Raw genomic sequence first — 16355 nt, 5'->3', positions numbered from 1 at the left:
GTTCCATTGTAGAGCTGGTTTTATTCAGCATTTATGTAGCCCGTGGGCTTGGGTATTTGTCTGCTTAATGTTGAGTTTCATTTCTATGCCACTAACATAGGAATCCATCAATTGACCAAAGAATTTCAAACTATTCTTTTACTTTTCTAACAAATTGCATGGTATGTATGAAGAATAAATTAGCATTAATTTTCTTACATTAACTGTTAATAAAACATGCTCATGTGCTCCCCCTTCTTTAAGGACATCTCTGTTTTCTGCCTAGCTAAGAGAAATGACAGGGTTTCCTAATTTTTTTCCCACTATGCAATTGTCCTTCAACCTACCACGCTCCTCATCTCCCACAGTCAAACTCTAGGTCATAGGCAGCCTCCTTCCAGTGAAGTGTACTAGACAAGACTCCTTTCAGACCCCATCAACACCCGCCCCCCTGACACACACAAACACAATGAACTAAAGAGGTTACTACAGCGAACACAAGACATTTGGTCTCTTGCTCTCAAAGCAGAAGGCTGTCTCTGGAGCACATACATTCTAGCTCACAGTGTAAAAAATAGGAAATCAAACCCAGGTCTCCCCACAGTGGCAGAATGCTGATCTGGAAAGCAACTAATTTTTCACATTTACATATATTTTCATTATAGGCTGCCAGACGCACACACACAAATATATAAAATAAAATTATTTAAGACAACATAAATCAAAGTCTATTCACATAGGCAGGGATACTCTATTTCTTTGCATATCAATTTAAGAAAAATTATTTCAAAGCCATATAAAACTTAATAACTCATATAGGTACTTTAAGGTTTCTATTATACTCTGGATGAATGTGAATGAAGGTCAACATATAGTAATGCATTACAGTATCATGGAAATTTAAAAATAAATAATAAGTGAGTTGAAACACATTATTCATACCAAAAATAAAAATCTTTCATATATGTTTACCTCCCTTCCTCCCCCAAAATAGCCAGAAAATTGCACACATAATCACAGATGAAGAAAGGCAAACTCGTTGCTACTACAAAGGGAAAAAAATCATTCAAGGACAGTTTGTACTTATTGTAAAATGGCTTTAGTCAAGCTGCCAAGAGTAGTGTCAGGTTTGATTCTCAAATACATAAATGCCAGTCCCAAAAAGCAACTCGAACTTGTGCACCTGGCTTGAAACAAAATGTTCCGAAAACTTTCTATTTGTTAATTGGTGTAACGCACCCATTCAGGCCTCCAATCCCTTTGGACTTGCACACACACTTCCTATACACACAGAAGTGGCCTGTTATGCAGCAATAACATCATCATGAAAAGCAACAATTCTGTGCAGGCTCCACAGAGAAGTCTCGTTTGCATTTCAAACAAGTTTCCTCAAAATAAGGGTGTCTTTTGATGTAATAAAATTACAATTCCAACTTCTTATCCAAATAAAACAGCATTCACTACATAACTTACTGCTCCCTTTTATAATTGCATAATTTCTTTCACAGTTACCCACATATTCATATGACCTAACAAAACTAAGTTTAATAATAATGTATTTATGACTTGTTTCAGTAACTTGGGGACATTAACTGGCCTGGGTTTTAAAGTGTGATATTACTTGAAAATACTAATAATTTATTGTTAGCATTTTTGGACCTTCCATTTGTCCTGATTTCAATCTCTGAGAGGCTGATTTCCAGCAGGATTAAACTGATAAGAAGAGATGACAACTCCCTGTTCCTAACCGTATCAACAGCTCCATGATTCCCCCCCAAACGTCCTACATTTTTGCAAGTGGAACACACATACCCCCCACAATAGTGACTCACGGAGCTTTTCAACAAAGGCCCCCTCCAAGCTCTCAGTGAATCCAACCCAATGTCTCAATCTGGTTGCACAGAAGGCCTATTTTGTTCCATCGATGCTTTAAAATAGCATATACGTAACAACTCAGAATTCTAAAAAAGTACTTATATACTATTACATATTTAAAATCAAGAAATATTAATGTGAAAAACAACAAAGACAAAATCTCAATAAATTATAAAACACTGATTCTATGGTTTAAGATCCCATGTCTAGTTTATAAAATCAACACAATTTTACACGTTTAAATCACAGATATTTTAAAGTAATTTCTCACTTTTTACATGTTAAAAATTAAAGCTTTTCCAAAAATGTTATTTGTGTTGAAAGTTTATGTAAATGTCTTCAGTTATCTTGTGCAAGGCAGACAGTAATCTTAATGGTTGATTAATGTTGATCTAAATCAAACCACCCTTCTCCTCCCCCTGTCCCCCCACCCCTCCCCGTAACAAAAATGAAAAGAAAAGGTTGTAATGCTAGACTTGCTCAGTACTAGGATAACATTTGCCAAACAAACAAAAATTCTGTTTGTTTTGTAAGCCAACAAGCCCCCAAAGCTGAAAATCATAAAAATTATTATCACTTTTTTAAAACTCATATTGTGACTCCAATATTAAACTATTAGCCCAAATACAAAATGGCACTAAGGATTAATAAAACTTATCTCTTCAAAAACGTTCATAAATAAACTGTTCCTCTTGCTTATTAGCCCCTAACTAGAACACCTTTGTCCCTGTATCCCTGAGGGTGTATATATATAAAACTTACACCACCTCTCACAGAGGAATGACACAGTTCAGTTCTTGATGACGTAAGTCTTTTAAGACAAGTAGGGAAATGGTGAAAAGTAATGAAGGATGACTCACTATTCTCACAGTCCACTGATCAACAGTCATTAACAGGGAGGTGCAGATCTCCTAAAAATAACTGCCCAACTTCTCTAACAGATTTTTCGATGCACGAGTCCTAGTTCCCCAACTGAACTGTAAATGCCATAAAGGCAGAGACTTAGACCTGGGAGGCAAATACGCTAGAGGAAGAGAACAAGTTTTAGAGTCAGACCCAGAGAAGAATCCTGGCTCTATCCTGTACTAGCTATCTGATATGTAGAAACAAGAATAAGTAATACATGCCTCGAGAAGATATTGAGGGAATTCAACGACTTAGGAAGATAATACAACTTAACCTAGTGCCAGCATATAACAGTATCTCTTAGTTGCCTTTCCTTCTACTATTTATCCCTCACAGTGTGTAGAAGATCATCAGCCACAAAATACAAGCTCAATAAATATTTCTTGATCAACTGATACATTTATCTGATTTTGTTTAATTATACACATAAGGGCTGGGGGATTTTCTCAGGTATTAAATAATTTTTTTAAAAAACCACTATTCAACTCAAAATATCATACTTACTATGTTTTATAGTAGTCTAATAAAACATTAGGAAAGTCGTTTGGCTTATTATTCTGGCCCTGGAATAGCTTGGTCATATCTTCATAAATAGCTATATTCAATTCACCTTTACCAAGGCACAAAAATCAAGAATACATACTATCTGTAAATCCACTTACTGCTTTAAAGTTTTTAACTGTTTAGCAGTTACAGGAAATTTTTTTAAATCAGAAAGAAAAATATTTACATCTCAAATACAAAAGAAAAATTTTAATTATTCTTGGTTGATCTCTAAAACCGAACTACTTCCACGCTCATGATTTTTTTTACCAACCCATTTTATGTATTCAACATGTGCATCCTGTGTACTTACTAAACATTTATTTGCACTTGCATTTTCTGTATCAGGTTTACTTTGATGTAGAGCTTCTTTAAAAAAGCTAACTGAATTTGTCCAATGAAAAGTCTCACGTTTTTTGGAAAACCAATGCTGCTACACTGTTTCCAGATCTGCCTCCAAAGCTGAACCTGGGTGTCCGCAGCTCTTCAAAAAGTTCAAATCCTGCCAGACAGAAGCAAAATACTTTTATTAGGGACTGAATCCCACAGTTAAGGGATATTTGTATTAACAATGTACTTGTCAACCTTTTACAAAATTACGTGATTCCAAACTCTAAATTGTGACTAAATTTCACTTTATGATCTTCTATCCTATATACTATAGGTGTATATGTGTATACACCCAAAAACACTTTGAAATGAACAAGTAACAGACAAAATCAAACCGGAAAAAAGACGCTTTCCATCCATCCTGTTTATCATCCCTGTTTATCATCCCTTCAACTCTGCATCTCCAGTGGCCTCCTTTACCATCTAGTTGTAGGAAGCAGATTACCATGTGTTGAGGTCTTACCATGTATCCGGCACTGTTTTGAGTGCTTTATATGCAGTAAGTCAATTAATCCAAATCAGATATATAAAAGCACTTAATACAGAGAAGATAAGTAACATGGAAATAAAAATGAAAAAGTCCTGGAGACGGATGGTGGCAATGGTGGCACAACAGTAAGAATGTACTTAATGCCCCAGAACTATAAACTTAAAAATGGCTAAATAGTAAATTTTATGTTATATATATTTTACCACAATAAAAAAAGAGTTTGTAACCAAAGATCAAGACCCAAACTGAACTGAACTTGGGAAGGTAAGGAAGTAGTAAATTTCAAAGCAGCACAGGGTGATTTCTTTTTTTTTTTTAACTTAACATGTATTCAAAAGTCCTGGGTTCAAGTCCCAGCTCTACCACTTACTAGGTGAAAGGTTACTAGATTAAGGTCAATTTACCTTAACCAGAATCCTCAATTTCTATGCAAGGAGGTTACAGGTATCACTGCCCCTATCTAACTTACAGTGATTTTGTGAAGATTAAAATAAGAATATGTGGTGTTCTCCTAGCCTATAAAACAAAATGGAAATTTAATGTTTTATTATTCTGTTTTCAAAAAATAAGATGAATAAGGGTGGAAGGTTGGTTAACTCTTAGTTAACCATGGTTTTCTCTCAGTGATGCAACTATCAGTTTGGGAGAATTCTTTTTCTTTTGGGGGAGAAGGTGTCTGCATTTTCTAAGTTTCCATGTCTTGAGCTAAAGCTCAAATAACACTTGTAAACAGAAAAAAATGCTTAAATGGATCAACTGGTTTTTTTATACTTTGCTTCATAATTCATATTCTTAATCAAGCTTCACCAAATCTTAACAAATAACTAAATATTAACATACTCATTAAAAACTGATCATAAGAAAACTTTTCCAAAGAAGGCCAGGACTTTTAAATAATACGATACATTTTAATGCTAAAAAATGGAGCCACTGTGATGGGTACACACCCATATTTGTTTTCTGAAATTTTACATATGCTTAAAATATTTCGTAATAAAAATTCTCAAGAGAAAATGGAGCTGTCTGGGTGAATTTTCTAGGACTAATCTTTTAACTCCCTGGACTAACCCTACAGAATTTAAGTTTTATATTTCAGTAGATAATACATCAAAATGTTGATGTATTATCAACAATACAAAGTGGTTGTACACCAGAGATAGATAACAAATTTTAATTATTTTAATCTATATACTTATGTGTTGGGGTTACTGATATTTTAAAAATTTTTTCATAATGAATCTGATTACTTTTTCAGTAAGACAGGTTTGTGGGGTTTTTTTTTAATTCACTAGTTGTAAGAAAGTCAAGTTCCTTGGACATCAAATTAGAATATCCTAGTGTCTGCCAAATGATTAAGTAATCCTCACCAAAACAAACGGCAACACAAAATATTTATATAAATAAGGCTACAAAAGAAAAATTCATTTCAATAGATTTATGAACATTTACATTTCAAATTAGGAAAGAAGCAAAGAACCTTAAAAAAATTAGTGAAGCAATCTTTATTCTATGCAAAAGGGACCATGGAAGTCAATCTTAAAAGCTAGTGACAAGGCCCTTGGCAGTGATACATGGCAGTGTGTTCTGTTAGTGTCCTGTATCTATCTAACTCCAAAAACCATTTTCTAAGAGAAGCATGCCTAGAAAAATATCTTCAATTGTATATAATTATTTCTTTAACATTTCCTGTTGTAACATTTCACTTATTTAAATTCTGCATTAAGCTCTAAAACTGAACAGAAGTTAAAGAATTTATTCAGTAGTTCTCAGACACAGACACATTTTTAATCACTCTTTACAAGGCTAAAGTCTGTTCCTCATTATGAAAGACAGACAAATATGTTTTTGTCTGGTGGTTCCAGGGATAAAAGAGAACACCTGTATTTAAAAACCAGGAAAGGAACTTGCCCTACACAGTGTAACTTTGAGCATTTATTAAAACTGTCAAGCTTCAAGAAGAAAGACTATTGATACGGGGCCTCAATAGTGCTAAAGGAAACAAATTTAACATAGAAGATAATAAAATTAATGACATGAAATAAAAGACAATAAATCACATAATTCTTGTTTTCCAGAGGCAACAGTAATGAAGCTCACATTTCAAGCCTCAAACACTTCAAGTTTTACATTATATAAGCTGCCAAAGCCATCAAATGCACACAAAAGGACATGTGTTAAGCGTTCTCCCTCCTACTGCCTATTCCCTTACTACCAAAAAGAAAACAAACTCTGAGATAAAGCGCTTGCAATACGGTTATAAATTCATTTCCCATTAGCTTGTGACAACTGAGGTTCAAAATTTAACCACAAACTTAGTACCATATCACTTATTAATACTCCATCCTGAAAATTCTTCCCACTCCTTTAAAAAAAACAATACTAATCTGAAATGGAGTCTCAGGAAAAAACAAGCAAATATATAGCTACAGATTCTCAAGGTACTTTCCCAGGAAGTCCTGTGCACTGCATGAGTAAAGTGACAGGTGAAATAATCCTTAAACCATACAAGAAACAGTCTTCCAAAGAGCTCAAAATATTTGTGTATGGATTAAAGGTTCTCGATTCTTACAAGATCCCCATTTAGTAGACACAGCACTAATTATACTTTGCTAATGGGGCAAAAAAGGATCCTGTCTTGGCACCAAAATCTTGCAAAAAGTAGAGATTTCCTCAAGAATTAATAGGTACTAATTCTTCTAAGTCCCTACATTTTGTTTCTGTGCAATGTTAAAAAAGAATATACACTGAAAACAAGAAGAAAAATCCTAAATATCTAAATGACCACTAGGCAAGACAAAGTATCTATAAAATGAAAACTCTCATACAAGACTTTAAAAAACACTACTACCATCTGCATTATTACTGTTATTACTAATTACCAGTATATCAGTACACTGAAGTCAGAAACACAATATATGCACTTTCTTTGCTTGATTCCCCAAGTAACAGATTATATAGCTTAAACAAAGAACTTAATTTTTACAGGCTCATAAACTTTAGTACTTAACTGCCAGGATTTTTTGGAAAATTTTACAAAGCACTCTGGATCTCAACCAATATTATTTCTTTGCTCTTTGCATATACAGTTAAAAGTACTACCATGGTTATTAACAAAGAAGAAAAGCAGGCAACTCCCACAAATAGAAAAGTAAAATACTATAACACCATGGAAAAAAAAAACCTATTTAAGTGCATTAAACCTGAGGTAAGAACACATTTAAACAACATAACAGCCATTTACCTTCACTGAATTCATTTAGCAACTCTTCCTTGGTCCAATTACATGAGGTTATTAGAAAAAAGCCTTTCACTTTCAACACCCTGGAGAGAGATTTCACATATTGCTTCCTCTTTTCAATTGCATTGTCAGGATTAAGGCTTATGGCATCAAAAGTCCCTTTGTCAATACAAATATGAAATCCAGACAGTTTTGTGGAAGGATTCAAAAAGTCTTCTACCTATATTAAAAATCAATGTCTATGTGAGAACAATTCACACACAATATTTACTGAATTTAAGTAACAATCTGTAAAAAGTTACAGATAAAAAGAGCAATTACTTATGATGGCATTTTACATATAATAAACATTTGCAACTTTATAGCTAACTTTTATGTGCTTCATTCCAAGATCATTAAAGCTAAGATTAGTAAGCAAGACTGACAGTGTTTCCTGGACATTCCAAATCTCTACAAATTTGGAAACAAATCAAAGCCAGGTGTATTGCCTAATAATACCAGCACATAAATGGGGCTCACAAGCCTGGTTTATGAAAAAGTTATTTCTGTCGAAAAAAAGAATATTTGAAATATTTTTTAAATGACAAAAAAATATCTGGAACTCAAACAAGGCACTTGAAATAAGATGATTTTTAGCTGACATTACTAGCTGTATGACCTGAGGTAAACATGGTAAATCAAAAGTTCTTTTGCCTTGACTCAGCAGCTTACAAAGCAACTAATGGATACAATGAATGGCACAAAGCTTAAGAAATTAAAGGACTGTTTAAGCTGCAATTACTTAACTTTATAAATATCATGCACTTCAGATTTTGAAAGTCATGTATCAGCATCTCACTCATTTTCAATAACTTCAATAACTTACTGATACTTTAGAAGCATTTGAAATAGTGATCTGCCTCAACTTCATAAAATATTCAAAATAATTTGCCAATAAACTTAATTCTGAAAAGCTGCTTTGAAAAAGTAATTAAGCAATTAGCTCGTGATTATTCATATAAACTTAAAATAATCATAAATAGTGTATTATCTGAAACTCTTATTGTTTGACTTGAAAATGTGTATTGCATGTTTACATACATTTGAACATAGGTTTCCTGCCCCTGCCTCACATCAAAGTATTCATTACACCTGAAGCAAAACAATGACTACCACTCTTAAGAGCGAAGTTTGGAGAAGTTCCTATCCTAAATGCCTATATAAAAGTATTCATTTAGTGGGACTTCCCTGGTGGCGCAGTGGTTAAGAATCTGCCTGCCAATGCAGGGGACCTGGGTTCGAGCCCTGGTCCAGGAGGATCCCACATGCTGTGGAGCAACTAAGCCCATGCGCCACAACTACTGAGCCTGTGCTCTAGAGCCCACGTGAGCCACAGCTACTGAAGCCCACATGCCTACAGCCCGTGCTCCACAACGAAAAGCCACCACAGTGAGAAGCCCACGCACTGCAACAAAGAGAAGCCCCCACTCACTGCAACTAGAGAAAGCCCACGCGCAGCAACGAAGACCCAACACAGCCAAAAATAAATAAATGAATAAATAAAAAAATAAATTTATAAAAAAAGTATTCATTTATTCAACAGATATTTCATAGACACCTATTATATGCAGGAACTTTACAGGCCCTGGGACTGTAACTGCAAACAAAGCAAAACAGGTCCCTGTATGAGAATATATCTCATGTTCTCTAAAAGGAGAGGCAAGCAATAAATAAGCTAACCAAATTATTTCAGATAAAGTACTATGAAGAAAAAAAAAGAATAATGAAGACAGTGAGTGACTGGGAAGAGAAATGTTTTGGAAAAGGTAGTCAGGCAAGACCTCTTTAAGAAGGCGATATTTGAGCAGAGATCAGAATGCTGAGAATGAGCCAAACAAACTGAGATCTGGGGCAAGAACATTCTGGACAGAGAGCAGCAGGTATAAAGACTGGAGAAAAACAGGGCTGACATGTATCAGGAGCAGAAAGAAAGCCAGTGTGACTGGGGTACTGGTGATAAAGAAGGAAAGAGGTAAGAAACGAGGGGCTTTGTAAGGCTGGGTGGGCGTTCAGATCCCATTCTGAGTGCAACGGGGAAGCCCTTGGAGGCTTGTGAGCAAGGAAGTGACACAAGCTGATTTATATTTTAAAAACTAACTCTGGGTACCCTGTGGTAATGGACAGCAGGGCGGCAAGAGTGGAAACAGGAAGGCTAAGTAAGAGGCTACTACAGTCATCTAAGTGAGAAATGATGGTGGCTTAGATCTGGGAGGTAGCAGTGGAAATATCAAGAAATGATCACATTCCTGATATACTCTGAAGATAAAACCAACAAAATTGGCTATAGGATTTGTTGTTGTTGTTGGCGCCCTGAGGCTTTCAGGATCCTAGTTCTCCAACGGGGAGTGAACCCGGACCACAGTAGTAAAAGCGCCAAGTCCTAACCACTGGACTGCGAGGGAATTCCCTGTTATAGGATTTAAAGGAAAGAGTGGGGTAGGGGATGGGAGGTGTGTGAGAAGTTTAAGGAAGAAACCAAGAGTTTCACTTTGGACCAATTAAGAGACTTTTAGCTATCCAAGTGGAACTATAGAATAAGCAGTGTTTATATAATTCTAGAGCTCAAAGGAGAAGCCTGGGATAAAAATATAAATGCAAGAGTCATCATCTCGGGCTTCCCTGGTGGCGCAGCGGTTGTGAGTCCACCTGCCGATGCAGGGGACACGGGGTCATGCCCTGGTCCGGGAAGATCCCACATGCTGCGGAGCGGCTGGGCCCGTGAGCCATGGCCGCTGAGCCTGCGCGTCCGGAGCCTGTGCTCCGCAATGGGAGAGGCCACTACAGTGAGAGGCCCGCGTACGGCAAAACAAACAAAAAAAAAAGAGTCATCATCTCCTCACAGATCAGAGGGCAAAACATAAACTGAGTAATCTTTGGTGGCATTAGACTACTTCAGGCATTTACAACTTTTTTATCTAGTTAATCCAAAGTTAGCTATTATTTGTGTGTATTTGCAAAAAAAAAAAAAAGAGCGAGAGAAAGAATAAACATATTGCACACAAGGAAGAGGAGAAAATAACTTTCCCAAACTGACTAGACTGAAAATTTTAATACTGTCACTTAAAAAGTATCATTTTGGATTATTTATGATTGACCCTTAATTTATGAGCTCAAAGATGTCAGCAAATTAATATACTTCAGAAACATTTAAACTTTATAACTTATTACAAATAAAAATAACAGTTACAGTAATATAAATAATAGTTACCTTCAACTTAATGTTAGATAAACCTTCTTTCTCTATAATATTTCCAGAAAGCTGTATTGCAGAGGGAGAGTAATCAATTCCAGTAATATCAGAGAAACCAAATTTTGCCTAGGGACAGAGAAATAATATTATACTTTAGTTTTCAGAAGTTTTAAATACTGTTTTACCTATGAATTATATTATTCCTTTAGGACTGGGGCTGTTTTTTTTTTTAATATATCAAATGACATATACTATCCAATAATCTAAAATGTTTAAATTTTATTGTAGAATCTAAATAGAAACTAAAAGTTTAAATTTATATAATGTGACAATTTATTCTTTTATAATATTTGATTTCTTTCTCAAAAGGAAATTCATTTTCTTAAAGACAACGAGAATATATGTGTATTTCGGCCCTAAAGCAGAAAAATGTAGTATTAACTTCTAATGCTGATATGCTTTAATTCACACAAAAATCTGTCATAGATTTTACTTAACACAATTAAGTTACATGAATAAATTAAATGCGTATGTAATAAGTTCTTGCTTTTAAAAATTTTCCTTCAGTGTACTTATAAATCATGCAATTCTCCACCAACCATGTGATCATTAACCATCTTACATTTGTATAGTATTTTTCGTTTTTGAAATATTTCATACATTCCAATAGACCTTTACAAAAAACCTGTGAGATAAATTGGGCAGGTATTAATACCCCCAAAGAGTTAAAGAAAGCTCACTGGACTTAAGAGGTTTGAGACTAAACCTGCAGTCCAGCTGTTTACTAACAATATTAACCCATCTAAGGGTGTGTGGAGCCTGAGGCAGAAGCATGATGGCCTCTGGTCTTCACCTCTAACTATGCTGAACATTGTAAGACCAATCAGACTAAAGAAAATATCAAAGGAAATTTGAAGAAGAACAGAAGTTGCAGAGTAGAGTGTAGCCTGAAATTCTCTTCCAGCTCTTCACCATTTACTAAATGGTTACTTCCTTCAAAACTACTTAACCTACTCCAACACCATCCATTTAAGACTTATTTAGACTTTTCAACCTTAAGTGACTGATTTCTAATCTAAACTCAATTAACACAACAATCATTTTCCACAGGGCATTTTGCTCCCTTTGATCATTTTTATTTTTAGTCTTAAGGTCTAATATCCCTTCTTTGATGCCAACCTCCTATTCTTTTAGTGATCTCAATCCATATTCTTCAAGATCTTCATTTTCTCCCAGTTTCCCTCATTTATCAGACCTAGAATGCAGGATGATTCTATTAATTGACTCTTACCAGTTCCTTCTTCTCCAAGCCTGTTTATTCTTCCCTTAGAATTTATAAAAATCATATGCAGATGTTTTAAGTTTCTAGAACAATCATCCTCAAACTACTGCCAACATTTTTCACATTCAATTTCTGGCACTCAGTGAGAAATAAGCAGACATTCAAGGAAATAATAAATGACCAAAAACCAAAGGGAAAAAACTTACATTAGAAAAAGACCCACAGGAGAATCAAATAAAAGAATGATCAGAAACATATTTAAAAAACTGAAATAAATGACAATTTGGAGAATTGTGACAGAGAACTGAAAACTACAACAAACAAACATACAAATAAGAGAATTTTAAAATGCAATGATTAAATTAAGATACTCAAGGATGGACTTGATAGGAGATTGGACGCACACACAAAATAGTGAAGTGGAAGAAAAGTCAGAATACCACTTTAAGCACAGAATGACAGAAGGATGGAAAATTAAAAACAGGAAAGAACATAAAAGACATAATATGGCACAGAGTATAAGATCTAAATATATATAATAGAAGTCTTAGAAAAAGAGGAAATAAGAATAGGGCAGAAGAGAAAATGACATATGACTGAGAACTTTCTAATTTTGAAAAAGGATCCCAAGCCACAGATTCAAGAAGCACTATAAACTCAAGGCATGATAAAAACAAAGATAGTATAGTATAATATATATCTGATAAAACATATAATTTATATTATATACAAATAGTATAATATATCTGATGAAAACCAAAATCAGAAAAATCTGAAAAGCATTCAGGGAGTGGGGTGGGGGATACAACACGACAGATTACCTGCAAAATACCAACAGTAAGACTGACAGCTGGCCATAAGTCATAAAGAATGGAAGCCAGAAAACAACAAAAGGAAAATGCCAATCTAAAATTATATCCCAGCAAAAAAAACAAAAAAGTATGTATGTGTGTGTGTGTGTGTGTGTGTGTGTGTGTGTGTATCCATCAAAAATGTAGGTGGTCACTGAAAAAGCACCGAATATAAGCAATGACTGTTAGCATGACAAAAATACAGAAAACTAAACATTATGTGTCACATAGGCAAATATACATGACCACCTATTAAATTTACTTGTTTTAAAAAAACTGAATTTGATAAAAATCTATGGATCAGAGGTAAAGAAACTTTTTCTTTAAAGGAACAGAGCATAAATATTTTACACTTTTCCAGTCATACAATCCCTGTCACAACTACTCAACTCTACTACTGTAGCACATAAGCAGCTACAGACAAAGCTGTATTCCAAGAAATATTTATAAAAACAGGGGAAGCCTAGATTTGACTGATAAACTATAGTTTGCTGACCCTTATTCTAGATTTAACTTCCAACCCACAGAAAACACAGGGGACAGAAAACATGTTAAATAATACTACAGAGATGCAATTAGAAAGTCCACACTGTGGTAAATCATTTGGGACTAATAAACTACCTTCTACAACAAATAAATCACCAAGTTACATAAAGAAAAAGTGTAGGGAGAACTTAAAAGAGCCTTCGGAGACTATCAGCCAACTGCAATATGTGGACTCAATAACAGAATGGAAATGACAGAAGAAAAGTCAGTGAACTTGAAGACACATCAATACTAGTTATCAAATCTAATCAACAGAGAAAAATAATCGGAAAAGAATGAACAGGTCCTAAAGCTTCAGGGACCTGTGGGACAATACAAAGAGGCTTAACGTTGATGTTTACAGACTCTCAAAAGGAAAGGAGAATGTGATTCAGAGGAAAAAAAAAAATTGAAAACATCCCAAATTTGGCAAAAGACTTAAGTTCTCAGATTCAAAAAGCTCAGTGAACCCCAAACAGAATAAGGAGAAAGAAATCCAAGCAGCAGTACATCATAATTAAACTGGTAAAAACTAAAAGACAATGGAAAAAATCTTGAAAGCATCTAGAAAACTGATGCATTACTTACAGGAACACAACAATTCAGATGACTGCAGATTTCTCATCAAAAACTATGGAGGTCACACAACATTTTTAAAGTACTGAAAGAACAGTTAATTCAGAATTCTATATTCAGCAAAAACATCCCTCAGGAATGAAGGTGAGATAAAGACATTCTCAGTTGAAGAAACACTAAGAAAATTTCTTGCCAGGAAAGCTGCTCTAAAATCATTCCTGAAGGAAGTTCTTTAGACAGAAGGTAAATAATACCAAAACAAACAAACAAACAAACTTGGAAGATCAGGAATGAAGAAAAAAGCTGCAAAAGTAAATATCTGTGTTAACATAATTAACTACTATTCTCCTTTGAAAGGAAACATTATAGCATTATCCTACAGGATTTTCAATGTAAAGGTAATATTTAAGACAACTGCAATATAAAGAAGGGAAGATTAAAAAACTCACAGGTGGTTAAGGTTTTCACATACCACATGGAACGGTAAAACACTGATTCTAAGTAGATTGTGTAAATAAAGTATGTATATTATAATCGTACAGCAACCACTAAAAAAGCCAAAAAGATACAGTCATTACAGCAACCACTAAAGAAACTATACAAAGACATTTATACAACTAGATATATCTAATTAAAATGGAATACTAAGAAATGTCCAAATAAAGCAAAATAAGCAGGAAAGGAGAAAGGGAAGAATGAAAAAACAGAGGTAACAAAGAGAAAAGAAATAATAAAATGGTAGACCTAAATCCAAATGTTCTAAATATACCAATTAAAGGATAGAGATTATTAGAAAGGATAAAAAAACATGACCCAACTATATGCTGGCTACAAGAAAGTCACTTCAAATATAATGATATAGGTTGGTTCAAAGAGAAAGAATAGAAAAGGATATACCATGCAAAAACTCATTTTGGCCTGCGTACCAAAAAAAAAAAACCAAAAACTCATTTTAAAAAGTTGAACTTCACACCCACAAGGATGGTTACAATCAAAAAGATAATAAAAAGCGTTGGTGAGAATATGGAAAAACTGGAACTCACATACAGTGCGCATGGAAGTGTATAATGGTGTAGCCACTGTGAAAACAGTCTAGCAGTTTCTCAAAAGGTTAAATATAGAGTAACCATATGAACCTGGGTATATACCCAAGAGAAATGAAAATATATGTCCATACAAAAACTTATACATGAATTTTCACAGCAGCATTTTTCATAATAGCCGAAAAGCAGAAACAACTTAAATGTCCATCAGCTGGCGAGTGGATAAACAAAATGTGGTAAACCCATCCAACAGAATATTAATTGGACAAGAGGAAAGAGTATTGATACATGCTACAGTATGGATGAACTTTGAGAACATTATGTTAAATGAAAGAAGCCAGACACAAAAGACTACATATTGATGATTCCATTTATATGAAATGCCCACAATAGACAAATCCACAGACACAGAATGTAGATTAGTGGTTGCCAGGGGTTGAAGGGAATGGGGAATAAGGAGTGAACGATAATGAATATAGGGTTTCTTCTTGGGGTGATGAAAATCTTCAGGAATTAAAATAGTGGCGATGGTTGTACAAATTTGTGAATATACTAAAAACCACTTTCAAAGGGTAGATTTTATGGTATGTGGATTATATCTCAATTTTTTAAAAAAGCTGGAGTGGCTTTATTATTAGCATCAAAGTAAAATCAAAGTAAAGAAAACTACCAATGTTAAAGAGGAACATTATACAATAAATGGGTCAATTCATCAATACACAAACACATAAAATCCTAAATGTGTAACCTCTGAACAACAGAGTTTGAAAATACATGTAGCAAAAACTGACAGAAATAAAAGTTAAAATAGACAAATCTACCAATACGGTCAGACACTTCAACATTACTATTTCCATAATTAATAGCACTAATAGACAGAAAATCAGTAAAGGTACAGAAATGAACAACACCATCAAACACCATAAGTCTAGTTAACATATACAGAATACTCTATCCAGTAACAGCAGAATACACATTTTTTTCAAGTGCACATGAAACATTCACCAAGATGGATATATCCTGGATCATAAAACAAAGTAACACATTTAAAAGAATTTAAATCATACAAAGTATGTTCTCTGACATAATCGAATTAGACTAGAAGTCAAAAGCAGAAAGAGAAAAATCCACAACATGTGGAAATTAAACAACAGAATTCTAAATAATCTGGATCAAAGAAGAAAATTAGAGAATTCCCTGGTGGTCCAGTGGTTAGGACTCCACACTTTTCACAGCCAGGGGCCCGGGTTCAATCCCTGGTTGGGGAACTAAGATCCTGCAAGACTCACGGCACAGCCAAAAAAAAAGAAGAAAATAAAAATACAGCATATCAAATTTGTGCGGTGCAGGAGCACCTACAGAAAAATTTATAGCACTTATATCATTAAATGTTTACATGAGAAAAGAAGGAAAGTCCCAAATCAATAA

General features: G+C 34.4%; 1 protein-coding gene across 5 annotated transcripts in view; it reads right to left on the bottom strand.

Moving 5' to 3' along the window:
* The window catches only part of EEF1AKMT2 (EEF1A lysine methyltransferase 2), an 81401-nt gene that overhangs the window by 54201 nt on the left and 10845 nt on the right, over positions 1 to 16355 (bottom strand). For 4 of the 5 annotated variants that reach the window (XM_033842452.2, XM_033842450.2, XM_033842451.2 and 1 more), the window contains exons 4-6: positions 10669 to 10776; positions 7425 to 7641; positions 3715 to 3805 (exon numbers count right to left, since the gene is read on the bottom strand). In XM_033842452.2, the coding sequence (XP_033698343.1) occupies positions 3715 to 3805; positions 7425 to 7641; positions 10669 to 10776 (416 nt within the window). Of the gene's footprint in view, positions 1 to 3616; positions 3806 to 7424; positions 7642 to 10668; positions 10777 to 16355 lie in introns of all 5 variants that reach the window. The other variant, XM_073793823.1, reaches the window with a different exon arrangement.

Source organism: Tursiops truncatus, chromosome 16, assembly GCF_011762595.2.
Source record: "Tursiops truncatus isolate mTurTru1 chromosome 16, mTurTru1.mat.Y, whole genome shotgun sequence".
NCBI classification, from domain to species: Eukaryota; Metazoa; Chordata; class Mammalia; order Artiodactyla; family Delphinidae; genus Tursiops; species Tursiops truncatus.
The sequence above is the reverse complement of the archived record's forward strand: the minus strand, read 5'-3'. Positions and strand labels throughout refer to the sequence as shown.